The 12,577-nt window shown below is 40.1% G+C and overlaps 2 protein-coding genes across 2 annotated transcripts in view; both read right to left on the bottom strand.

Moving 5' to 3' along the window:
- LOC309545287 (uncharacterized protein) overlaps positions 1-12,577 on the bottom strand; it is a gene marked incomplete at its 3' end in the record, with an annotated part of 724,166 nt that overhangs the window by 303,130 nt on the left and 408,459 nt on the right. The window lies entirely within an intron of this gene.
- LOC309546732 (keratin, type II cytoskeletal cochleal-like) overlaps positions 1-12,577 on the bottom strand; it is a gene marked incomplete at its 5' end in the record, with an annotated part of 45,957 nt that overhangs the window by 11,581 nt on the left and 21,799 nt on the right. Inside the window, 4 exons of the mRNA XM_082246432.1 lie at positions 3,793-3,853; positions 4,055-4,275; positions 4,377-4,905; positions 6,482-6,725. Coding sequence (XP_082102558.1) covers positions 3,793-3,853; positions 4,055-4,275; positions 4,377-4,905; positions 6,482-6,725 — 1,055 coding nt within the window. The remainder of the gene's footprint in view (positions 1-3,792; positions 3,854-4,054; positions 4,276-4,376; positions 4,906-6,481; positions 6,726-12,577) is intronic.

Here is a 12,577-nt window from a genome sequence, read left to right as displayed (position 1 = left end):
TAAAAATAATAGTTTTAACCTAAAGCACCTAACTGTTATTTATTTTTTATTTAACAGAAAAACACATATTCAGGCAAAATAATATGCAGGCATCAATGGAAGATTCCATAAAACCCTATAGTAACTTAACTAGAAATATGAAAATGAAACAAATTCTGTACTGAGAGACCATGGAACTTGGAATAAATCTATAGTCCAATATCATGCATGCCAGGAGGTCTCATTTCACTCGGACTTTCCAACCTATAGGCTTGTTTCAAATCAGTTTGCTTAGAAAATCACAATTGTCTGAGCTACTAGCATTCCCATCAAGAGGTCAACATTGGCAGCCTCTATAAATCCCTCAGTGCAGGTTTAATTTAGATCAACTCTGTGTTTTGCTTTTGCAGGCAAAGTAAAAGCTTCTTTTAAATGTGGTCCTATTAGCAGCACATACCCCTTTATGGTAGCATTCTGCCACTATTTTCAGACAATGGGATTCAAGAAAACGGCTGAATAATCCCTTCACACATGACAGTACTGGTGCTTGGAGTTCCAGCTTTCAGTACTATCACATGAAAATAGAGAAAGACTCCTCAGCCCTATGTAAGTCCTAAGGTTGGCCATACGCGGTTGGAATCTCAAGATTCCAACCAGGTATGGGCAGGCTGAATCTACCAAGTTCATAAATCTACTTAACGAAGTAGTTCATTATCAGTTTTTGCAGATGACACAAAATTGGCCAGGGCAATAACTGCACAGCATGAAGCAGATATCCTACAGAATGACCTGGACAAAATTGGAGTGGGCATCGACATGGCAAATGAGGTTTAACGTGGAGAAGTGTAAGGTTTTGCACTTGGGGACTAAAAACATAAAAACACAATACACGTTAGGAGGGGAACCCTTGGGGGAATCAAAAATGGAGAAAGATCTGGGAGTCTTGGTTGATGATAGATTTGGCAACAGCATGCAATGTCAAGCGGCAGCTGCCAAAGCCAGCAGATTATTAGCATGCATAAAGAAAGGGATGTATTCCAGAGATAAGACTATAATCCTTCCACTTTATAAAACTCTGGTCCAACCGCATCTGGAGTATTCTGTCCAGTTCTGGTCGCCAGTCCTCAGGAGGGATGTGTTGGAGCTGGAGAGAGTCCAGAGAACGGCAACTAAACTGATTAGGGGGTTGGAGGACCTTAACTATGAAGAGCGGCTGCAATCGCTCGATTTATTCTCCCTGGAGAAGAGACGTCTGAGGGGGGACATGATAGCAATTTATAAATATCTTAATGGGGATCTCAGCTTAGAAAAAAAGCTGTTCATTCGAAGGAATTGCATGAGGACTCGAGGACATACAATGCGATTAGAGGAGAAGCGTTTTACCCTCAGGCGACGAGGAGGGTTCTTTACTGTTAGGGCTACAAGGTTGTGGAATTGTCTACCACAAGAGGTGGTTTCAGCGGGTAGTATGGTGGCTTTCAAAAGTCTCTTAGACTTACATCTCAAGGATCAGGACATTAAGGGCTATGTTAGATGATTACAGCCACACACACCTACACAGGTTGAACTGGATGGACTATTGTCTTTATTCAACCTCACCTACTATGTAACTATGTAACTATGTACTTGGGTACAACCAACCTGCCGGATTCTCTTATTAGCAATAATTACTGTCTTCCCCCAGGGAGGATGGCTTCCCCCACTAGGAGAAGACAATGGCCCAGCAGGAGGGAATCAAGCTAATTTTTTTTCTTGCAACCCGTGGTTGTAGGAAAGAAATTTGCTTCATATATGGCTGGCCTAAGTCAACAATGTAGTAGTGGAGGAGCAAAATTAAGTGTTTTGTTGGTGGGGCTGGCATTAAAGTAAAACTCAGGGAAGAGAAATCTCTCCAGCGAGGGCTCAGACAAAAACATATTTTTTTAATAGTGTTAGGAAGGGTTTGGAAATCTGACAATGTGGTAAATTGCTGTCTTTGACTTCTTGTCCTGGTGACAACCTCACCTACCTGTTGCATAGGTATTACAGGAACATGGAGTGAGGAAAAGTCTCCCCAATGGGATCACAAAAATAGAGACTTGCCAGCAATTTAACTCTTCCCTACTCTATCCCGGACTATAAAACAAACTTGAGTTGGAGTTGTGCTTTCAATACTGTTTCTAACATCTACAAACCAATCATCTAGATTCAATTTGTGAATGACAATGATGTGAAAAAACTTCAAATGCATTAACTATTGTATTGAACTGAATCCATTCCTGAAGCATGTACAGTTTTTGGTATATTTCTAGGAAACAAACATTGAAGGTGGACTCCAGGCAGATATAAAGGACATATATAATTGCAGCACTTTATTCATTGAAGTCTATCTAAGCACAAAACCAAAAATGTAAAATATTGTAGCTTACTAGACATTGGTGTGGTGGCTGCATTTGTTTTCTTTTTCCAAATTTATTTTTATCATTTTCACCTGGTACTAGTGCAAATAACACACTTGGGTGGCTATGTCCCTTCTCCACTATATTCATGAAGTGAGTCATGGTTGTCACTCTAGGCTGCTCTCCTTATATGGACTACAAACATGTCTGTACTTCTTCTTTTCCATTACATAGGGAAGGGGGTGGCAGGGAAACTGGTAGTTTACCCCAAAGATAGCTAGGAAGGAAGGTATTCTTTGGTACAGCTCACAAGAAGTAACAAGGATACTGCATTTCTACCAAGATCAACAAGTATTTTCTGTATTTGCTGAAAATATTCCTATCTTGAATAAGAAAATGAATGAAACAACCACATCTAAGAATTGTACATTGCATTATATTACATTATTGTTATTGGGTTTAGTTATCCTTATTATATTATTCTAGGTATTTATATGCAAGCAGTGGAAGCACCTGGATTTGATTAGTATCTCTTTCTTGCAATACTCTATACAACAGAGCTCAGACTGGGGCAGGGAGAAGTAGCACAAGGAGTGAAACAAATGTTTGTGTGCTAACAATGGATATGCTTATAGGATGAGATAGCAAAGTAGCAGAGAGACAAGCACATCAGTCTGCTGTTTCTCCTTTCATTGTCCAATAACAGGTTGAGGTTAGGACAAGATCACTAACTGTAACCTAAAGTATATGCAACCCCTTACCTTGTAAAACAATCCATTCAGTTTAAAATAGAAGTGTAAGGCAAAAATGTTGTGTATAGCTATATAAAATATATATTTTTTTCCTTTTTTTCAGAAACATAAGTCCTATGGCAGGAAACACATAGGAGTATTAAGAGTATTTAATCCCTGTATCTATGTCTAGTTGTTTACTAAAAGTTTGGCTTAAATGTTTAAAATTAAACTATACTAGCAGTACATCCGTAGGGAGACTGCAAACAGTTTTAGTGCTACATTATTAAATATTACACTTCAAAAGTTAAAATAATCCAATTGAACACAGTATTTAGAAGGCTTTTTCACACATCAAATTAATGGGGAAAACATCTTCCATATATTATGTCTTTATATAATATTTTGGCTGGATTAATCAAATAAATGTATTTTTGCTGTCAGGTACATTTCTATTTAAACAAATTATTCCTTCCTTTCTTCAGAGAGAATTTTAATGATTAACATGTTGTTAAACTTCCCAGTAAAATACAATCAGTTCATGTACTTTACATTTAGAATTAACCCAGAATTACTGAGTATAGTAGGATTTATTTTCAGCTAGAAAAATTCAATAAATTAAAACCCAATATTTAGGATACAATAATAAAGGATGGAAGTCAAACTACATTACGTTAGGATTCAGCCACTGTTCTGAAGTATACCTTTTTCAAAGATACAAAATCATTTTCAGCACAGGCACGTTTGTTAATCTCTTCTTCATATCTGCAAACAAAGGTAAACATAAGTTCTTAGTAATTACCATATTGAATTATTTAACACATACAGGACAGAAGATATTTTTTTTAGAACCCCAATGATTATGTCAGTTTTCTAAATATTGCAGTTGATTCTAGTCAGGAAAGATGACAAGTTGATAAATAATATTATTTACTGATGCAAAATAAGAAACCTAGTTTCACTTACTTAGCCTTAAAATCTTCCACAACATCCTGCATGTTTTTCAGATCTCCTTCAAGACGACATTTTTCATTCTTGGTGGTATCAAGTTGTCTTTGAAGGCTGCTAATGTACATCTCAAATAATGGTTTGATGTTGTCTTTCATGTTGGCCAGTTTTTTACTTTGTTCTTGCAAAAACTTCCATTTTGTTTCCAGAATTTTATTCTGTTGTTCAAGGAATCTGACCTAAAACAGTTGTAAGGGTTAAACAGTCAGTACGGTTAGGAAAGCTATATAACATTTTTTAGGCAACCATTTTACTTAGCATTTGAGCACATTTGACTTACCTTGTCTATGAAGCATGCAAATTTGTTGTTGAGAGATTTAATCTGCTCCCTTTCTTGTGTTCTGACTTTCTGGATGTTTGGATCAATATCATTTTTTACTGGCTGAAGGAGGATTTGGTTGACAGTAACATTTTGGATACCTCCAGGTGGACAAACAGGAAAATTTTCACCACTGAAGCTTAATCCTTTGCCCACTGTGCTTATTCCCTTATTGGTGCCAGTGGCTATGGAAAGCCGTTTGCTTCCTCCTAAGCAGTAAAGGCTGTTTGTGCCATATTTACTGTTTGCACCACCAAGGCGCACAGAGTAACTTTGAGGCCCTCCAGATCGTATCAGAGAAGATGAAGAGAAGTTGACTCTGCCGTACCCACCACCAGTTGAGCAACTACTAAAGTTCCGAACTCCACAAGAACCTCCAGCACTCCGAACTCCACAAGAACCTCCAGCACTCCGAACTCCACAAGAACCTCCAGAACCAGCCTTTCCAGGCTTGGTAGCACATGACTGTTGACTTTGGCTCATTGTGGTTCTTGCAGATGACAGCATGTAAGATCAGAAGCAGATGGAAGAGAAGGCTAAACTTAAGTCCTGTGAAGGACCAGAATCAGCTTTTTATATTTTTTTAATAAGGGCTTGGCTCTTGAGAAAATCATTATACCTTAGCCACATTCATGGGCTTGGTTTTGGGCTTGGCAGATCTGACACTGGGCAGTGTTTATTTTTCAAATAAATATATGTAAAAATTAAAATCTCTTAATGAGATTGTGAACATATAAATTGCTTTGTTTATATGATCCACTTTAATGTAATTTAGATTTATTAACTTTTCATAGTAACTGGTATCTTTAAACTAGGCCACTAAACAAGTTTTGGTCTTGTTTCTGAATAAAAGTTGCATATAAATTTCAAACAAACACTTTGTCTATTTGTATGAATTTATAAACTATGCCCTAATTTGAAAGAGAATGCTTTAGGACAATTTTGATAATTTTCGTCTCACATAATAAAATTTAGGAAAAGTGGCTCGCAAGCTCATATGTCTTGGAATAAGGGTTGCCTCACAACTCATTAGCTTTCTTGTGACAGAAATTAAAGCTGGTATAAAAATTTTAATTATGAAACTATTAAGTAGAGGTTGTAATTACAAGAGGATGTAGCTTGCACCTCTCCCTACACAAAATAACCCTGTAGGGAAGATTCTAGTGGATAATGGATTTTTGTCATTTCCTCATTCCTATTGTAATAAATGTTAGACTTCCATCATTACTGCAGACAATCATCCTGTTCCACCAAGCTATATTATTTTAATATGTTGACTGGTGTTTGTGCAACGCTAGACACAAGCTACTTTGTCAATAGGTCAACACCATAATGCACTGTGCTGCAGCTTACAAGTTTTCTTGCACATTGTGACACCTTGTGTCGGGCAGCGTGCTCAAAATGATTGGGCTGCAAGGCCCATGAACACACAAAAACTTAGTACATGTTGCATTTATTGTTGCAGCTAGTGCAACACACATTGTGGTGCTTCTGTGCTCTGCAGCACAGGAGCATACTGGTGGTGCATTGGAGTGTTACATAAAATGACATAGTGCTATTGTTTGCAACATTTAGAATCTTTCCACAACCAAAGGAAGATGCAGGCAAAGACATCTGTTAAAATGTAAGCATACTGAACTAGTGCTCCAGGGTTGGTGCTTAAATGTTATAAAGAGCACACAGGCTCATTCTTAATTACCTTTTCAACCACACATGGCTTATTCTATCATGATTCAAAAATGGCTTGTGGCATTTGGTGAAGACTTTCCCTAGGGAGTAATGATGAACATTCCATCACATAGGAAGCACTTGTTATGGTGTACACATATTTTCTAACTTTGTTATTCCATCCTTCATTCGTATAACTCTACACAGCACTGGATGATTTACAGGGAATAATGCAGCTAGTTAAGATTGTCTGATGTCTTACCACCATATTTGCTTATCTTAATAATTGTATATGGCTATCCTTAGTATAAAAAAAACAGTTAAAGAGGTAGTAAACCATTGCAAAATAATAGCATAATGTGCTAGTATACATCACATACTAGCAAATTATGAAATACCTTAAAACGAAGCCCTCCAGTGATGGGCTGTCAATCCTGAGAGGGCTTCCATCTTCCACCGGTCTTCCTTCTGGGTTCGTGGACCCATGCTGTGTGAGTGGCTGAAGCTGCGATGACATCACTCTGGCGCATCCACGTGGGAGCTCTTGGTTACAACACAGTGTTCTGAAGATTGGCACGGTATGCCGGACCTTCAGTGTGCATGCGCCGGTGACGTCACGGCTGAATCCAGGGTAAATATCTCCTAAAAGGTGCACATTTAGGAGTTATTTACTGGTTTTTACAGATAGTCTGCTTTGTGATTTTTACCTACAGGTAAGGCTTTCCTGTAGGTAAAAATCACAGAGTGGACTTTACTACTGCTTTAAACACTTCCAGAATATTTTTAGGAGGTAGAGCATGGACCAGAAATAGAACATAATCCATTATGATAAAGAAATGAAGGCAAGAGACAGGGACTGGCTTAGCTAAAATATTTTCTTCAATGTATTTTCTACATTTCTTGTCTGTGTAATGTGCTTCATGCCTAACTTACATATTTTACCTGCTATATGCAAAAAAAGCAAGCAAATGAAAATAAGGGACATATCTAAGCTAAATTATAAGACTTTGCCCCTAATGTCTTCAAGGGGGAAAATGATACCTTCAGACAAAGCATTTGATTTACTTAGAGAAATTAGGCTGTTCACTTTGTATAGGCATTTGTAATTTGCAAGGGCATTGGCCAAAGTCCTTATTGGATGTGAAATTTCACTTTGTAAAGAATACCCAATCATTGCAAGCAAAAAAAAAAAAAATTGGCATAGGGGCAACTAGATCAAAATTACTGGAGGGGGACCTCAAGTGGAGGCCCTAAAGGGAGAGTCCAGTCTTAATGGAAGGAGATGGCGGCGTGGAGCCTACCTTTTATTAAAGAAGCATTAGCAGGACTACTAGCTAAAGTGAAAGCATCCATGAAATCGGATATAGCAGCAGTCCGGGCAGATATTGGACAGGTCAAGGACGATCTGAGCAAACAGATGAAACTATTGCAGACAGCTAATTGTTCCCTACTATATAAATTCGAAGACCAGGAGAATCAAAGTTGAAGAAAAAATGTGTGAATAAAGGGCTTACCAGAGAAACAGGGAGAGGAAGACCTGATAACAGTAGTATGGGGTCTCTTTAACCCTATGGTGGGAAAGGAGCTCCCAGAAACCTTACAAATCGACAGAGTGCACAGGGTGGGAGGATATCAAAGCCAGGGTGGGGGAGCTCCAAGAGATGTAATTGTGAGGTTTCACTATGTAGAAGAAAAGACGAGAGTTATGGAAAAGGCCCGGATTTTTCACTCTCCAGTTCACTCTCCAGTTAACCCCCATACTTTAAAATCAACTTTAAGTAAATAGCTCAGTCAAGTTTAGCTCCAGCTAACATATTTTAACAACAATTTTTTTTTTCTCTTTTGGAAAAAGGTAGGTCCTTGCAAAGTACAGTAATGTACGGTTGCTAGTGGGGTGTAATTAAATTTAAATTGCACCCCAACGCACCTTGTAAATGACTCAAAATGCGTATGCGTGCACCACAATGCTCAAAATGGGAACCATATTTGTATTCTGGTAACCTGCATTAAAAAAAGGCTCCTGTCAAATATTTTAAGCATTGTGGCACATTAAAAAAACACACATTCAGTGGGTGCAGTAATGCACAGCAATGCATTAGACAGGTATGAAGGCGCCTTAAACCATATGAATACAATCTGACTTTTTTATAAACCACAAGCAGTTATATGGTTTGTCCCAACCCTGTTATCATACTTTTGCTGAATAGCTTGAACACTATTTAAATGAAAAATATAAAGACATGTAAAATGAAAACTGGAACTCGTACACAAAATATTACATAGGCAGAGGAAGATGGAGAGTCCTAAACGATTTCAGGGACTTAGGCGCTAAGTTGAGAAGTAGGACCTCCAAGGTAGTATTTTCAGAAATACTACCTGTACCTCGAGCCACACCAGAGAGGCAGCGGGAGATTAGGGAAGTTAACAAGTGGCTGAGGAGCTGGTGTAGTAAGGAGGGTTTCAGGTTCCTGGAGAACTGGGCCGACTTCTCAGTCGGCCACCGGCTCTTTGGTAGGGACGGATTGCACCTAAATGTGGAGGGTGCAGCCATACTGGGTGAGAGGATGGCCCCAAAGTTAGAGGGGCTTTTAAACTAGGTGATTGGGGGGAGGGTACAGATGTAGAATTAGCCAGTGGAAAGCAAGATTCAGAAGGCAGAAATGGGGGCATTAGCCATGTCTTTTTGCACAGAGTAGTTTCACATAGCAATGTGGTCTAGTGGGTTCGTGCACACGTCCTCTGTAATTCATCTCCCTCTGCTGTAGGTTCGAGGCTCACCATCTCCACCTAACTTATTTTCTCAATTATTTTTTATTCTTAAAAACTATAACGGATTGGATCATATATATTGCTAAATAATGTTACACCCAGAAGCGCTTGCAAACTTACATCATCTTAAGTCATTTTATGATCTCGTCTGTATGTAGAATCGATCTTATGATTCCACGCTGCAAAGCCAAGTCATCAAACCACTACACCACTTCAGGTCCACATTAAACCTCACAATTTTTATATGGTCTTCTTCCTAGATTCCATACAATGTTTAGTACTTTAGCTATATGTTCTTTTTAGCCTTAACACACTCCTTTGTTTTCACCAAACAGCTCTATTCTGCACAATAGCTAAGTGCTTTGCAACTTCACTGCAGTTAACAACGTCATGGTTTCAAATCCCAACAATCACTACACTTGGGATCTCTTTTCACTCTCATTTATTTTATATATTTTTTAAAGAATATCTAATTTTGGGGGTGGGTGGAGGGGGAGGGGGTGTTCTACCCAAATTTCCAGCACATTAATGGAACCAACACAATTTTAATTCTATGAGTGTGGTCCTATATTTCTGGAGCTGCAATTCTTTACACATTTACCATGGTTATTACAATTTCTGGACCAATAAACATATGTGTCTGATATTGGACTCTCTCCATATTTGAACAACACAGACCCTCATAGTCCAACACTACATTTGCCTCACACCTCAACACAACACTGTCCCATCCCTACCCTACATTCCAACCCCTCACATCACCAGTACAAGCAGCATGCAAAGTGCAAAGCTCCGGCTTTGGCAGCTTAATGGGCCATGCACTATAAGATTTTATCAAGACTTTTTCCTTTAGACTTACCAAAACCTAAACACTTTCAATTTGTATGCAATCAGGCAGGCCCTTGCACTACATAGAAAAGGTAAATCTGAAGGAAAAGGTCTTCTCAAAATCTTATAGTGTGTATGGCCCTTTAGTCTGTAGCCACCCACCAAAAAAAAAAAACATGTTCTGTTCAAAAGTATTTATTGTTCATGGAATGACAGCATAAGGAGGGATGCAGCAAGGTAATATTGACAGTCTCAAGTCCGTGTGCCTTTACAGCGCCAGCCCAAGATCTTTGCTCCATGGCTACATTAGGCAAGGATACGGGATTCTGATATCTTCAGCAACTTCATGCAGAGTCAAGAAGCAATTCTGCACCTCTACCAGCTCATAGAGGACAGGCATGGCCAGGTTGCTGTTCAGCTTCCAAGGCACTTCGGAAGTTCCAGGGTGTTCATGTTGGTCATCGATGCCAGTTCTGGGCATGTGCCTCACAAAATATACACTGACCACAAATGAAGACGAGTGGAGTAAATGAAGGTGGGTTTCTACCAGCTACAACCGCAAGCAGTACAACTCCTGGAAAAATAAAGCAAAGGATAAGCCATTTCATCATGAAAATCACATCTTAATGCCCGTTTGCTTCATTCTGAACTTCATTAAATGTCTACATCACAAGTGAAATTACACATTTTCTCACAACTTACACAAACCAGAAATCATTAATGCAAACATTTGAATACACACCTGTGACGCCAGACAGCCCATCACCACAGGCTTCTCAGGGTACGTGCCATGATTCCAATACAAGATGTCCAGATTCTGAAAAATTAGGACACCATAAGATACCAAGCAGCCTTTCATGTTATTAATAACTACACAAGTGGCATAGACACAACTGAACACCTGCCAGCTCTTCTCAGCCCTCTCCACTATTCACAATACCAACATGTTTATGTTTAGAGGTGCATGTTCTTGCTCAAGTAACAGTTTACAAATGTTGACTACACTTTATCTACAATGGCAAGTGTCATTGGCAGATGATAATTACCATCAGTCTTCCTGTGAGTGGCACTTCAGCAAACTAGCAAGTTAATACACATGCCGTATCTCGACCGGTTACAGTACTTACATGTAAAGTGGCTAGCAACCAGGGTATTCCGGGTGGCCATACCTGCAGCGGTGCTCCGCCGCCTGGGGGCCGCCAGCTGACGGACCTCTGGCTCCCTCTCCTTCCGTCAGCTCCCAGGATTCATCCCGGGCAACGCACATGTTGTGCAACACGCAGCACGCCAGGAGGATCTTGGAAGCCTTTGCAGGAGAGTACAGGAGTTCCCCCCCAGGGCGGGCCAAGCAGAGAAACCGGGATTTTAGAAGACCTATGGTCAACTCAATGATACTCCGGCTTTTCCGCAAGGGCCTGTTGTAGTTCCGTTCTGCTCGGCCCTGGGGGTACCTGATTGGAGCCATCAGCCACATCAGCTGCGGGTAACCAGCATCCCCTGAAAAGAAAAAAAAATATACATTAGTTCTTCATATCATGTGACTTTAGATGACTCCTCAAAATGGGAGACAATGATGCATTTTTCTAAACAACCTGCTCATCTGTGTGCAAAAACTCATATGAAACATCTCAACTCTGTCTTACTGGCTAAATCACTAATACAAATGGAAAAAAGGACACACAAAGTGGTGTGTTTCTCTTGCAAGTTCCAACTTTTCCCATAATTTGTTCCTATTACATTAGCATAGGCATTACTTCTGGAATATATCTTAAACTAGAGTGAGGAAAACAATATTGACTCACTTATGCAAAGTACTTTTGGGATATGGCAATACCATTGGAATCACTTTCATGTTTTGCTTGTGTGGCATTAGGACACCATTTACACATTGGTTAACAACCTTCAATTGACTCGAACACAACTTTGGGAATTTTTCTGTTGTGAGCTGGTAGGCTGATGAACTGGTTGTGTGCAAACAGCCTGCCAACTCATAACACATACATTTCATGTAGGCTTTGCTTAAATCAGGGTGTACACCTATGTAGCTTATTCATATGTCTATGTAACCTTACAGTTTATGTTGTTGTCACAAAATAATACTTTACCAATAAGCCACCCTTCTGGCATTTGGCCCCTTTCAAACTCCTGGTACAGAGTACTGTTTTGTAACATCCTGGAATCATGGCACGACCCTGGGTGACCAGTGTTGGCACTCATTATGCACTGTTTGGCGTCACACACCAATTGGACATTCAGCAAGTGGTACTGTTTGCGGTTCCGGTACTCCATTTCATGGCTCCTTGGTGGCCTGATGGCTATGTGGGTGCCATCTATTGCCCCTAGGATTTGCGGCATCTGTGCCCGCTGGTAGAAGCGCAACTTCACTTCATTCCACTCATTTTCATTCTGTGGCCAGTGGATAAAATCTGGCACTATATCCACTATGGCATCAATGACCAACATGAACACCCTTGAAACTGTGGGCTGGCTAATGCCCATTATACTTCCAGAAGTGGCTTGGAAGCTGCCACGCCCTAAGATATACAAAGTGGCCAAAAATCTGGCCATGCCGGGCACCGCATGGCCGCGCTGTGTGTCAGATGTAATTTTGTTCTCTATCAGCTGGTAGAGGTATAGAATAGTTCCTCGCTCGAGCCGGAACTTCCTCCTGACATCAGAATCCCGCAGCTTGTCCAAATATATCCTTGGAGCAAAAATGCGTGGCTGGCGAGGTAAGGGCACACGGACTGGAGGTGCTGCTGCAGCTGCTTCCCCAGCACCTGCTTCCCCACCTTCTGCTGCCTCCTGTGCTATGGCCTCCTCAAAAAGGGCACCGATAAAGGCTAACATTGCACCATCTAAAGCGATTGGGTTTTCGTTCTCCATTTTGAGCGCGG

This window comes from Pelophylax lessonae, assembly GCF_965119305.1.
Source record: "Pelophylax lessonae genome assembly, chromosome: 2".
Taxonomy (NCBI): Eukaryota; Metazoa; Chordata; class Amphibia; order Anura; family Ranidae; genus Pelophylax; species Pelophylax lessonae.
Note: the sequence above shows the minus strand (reverse complement) of the source record. Positions and strands in the feature narration are given on the sequence as shown.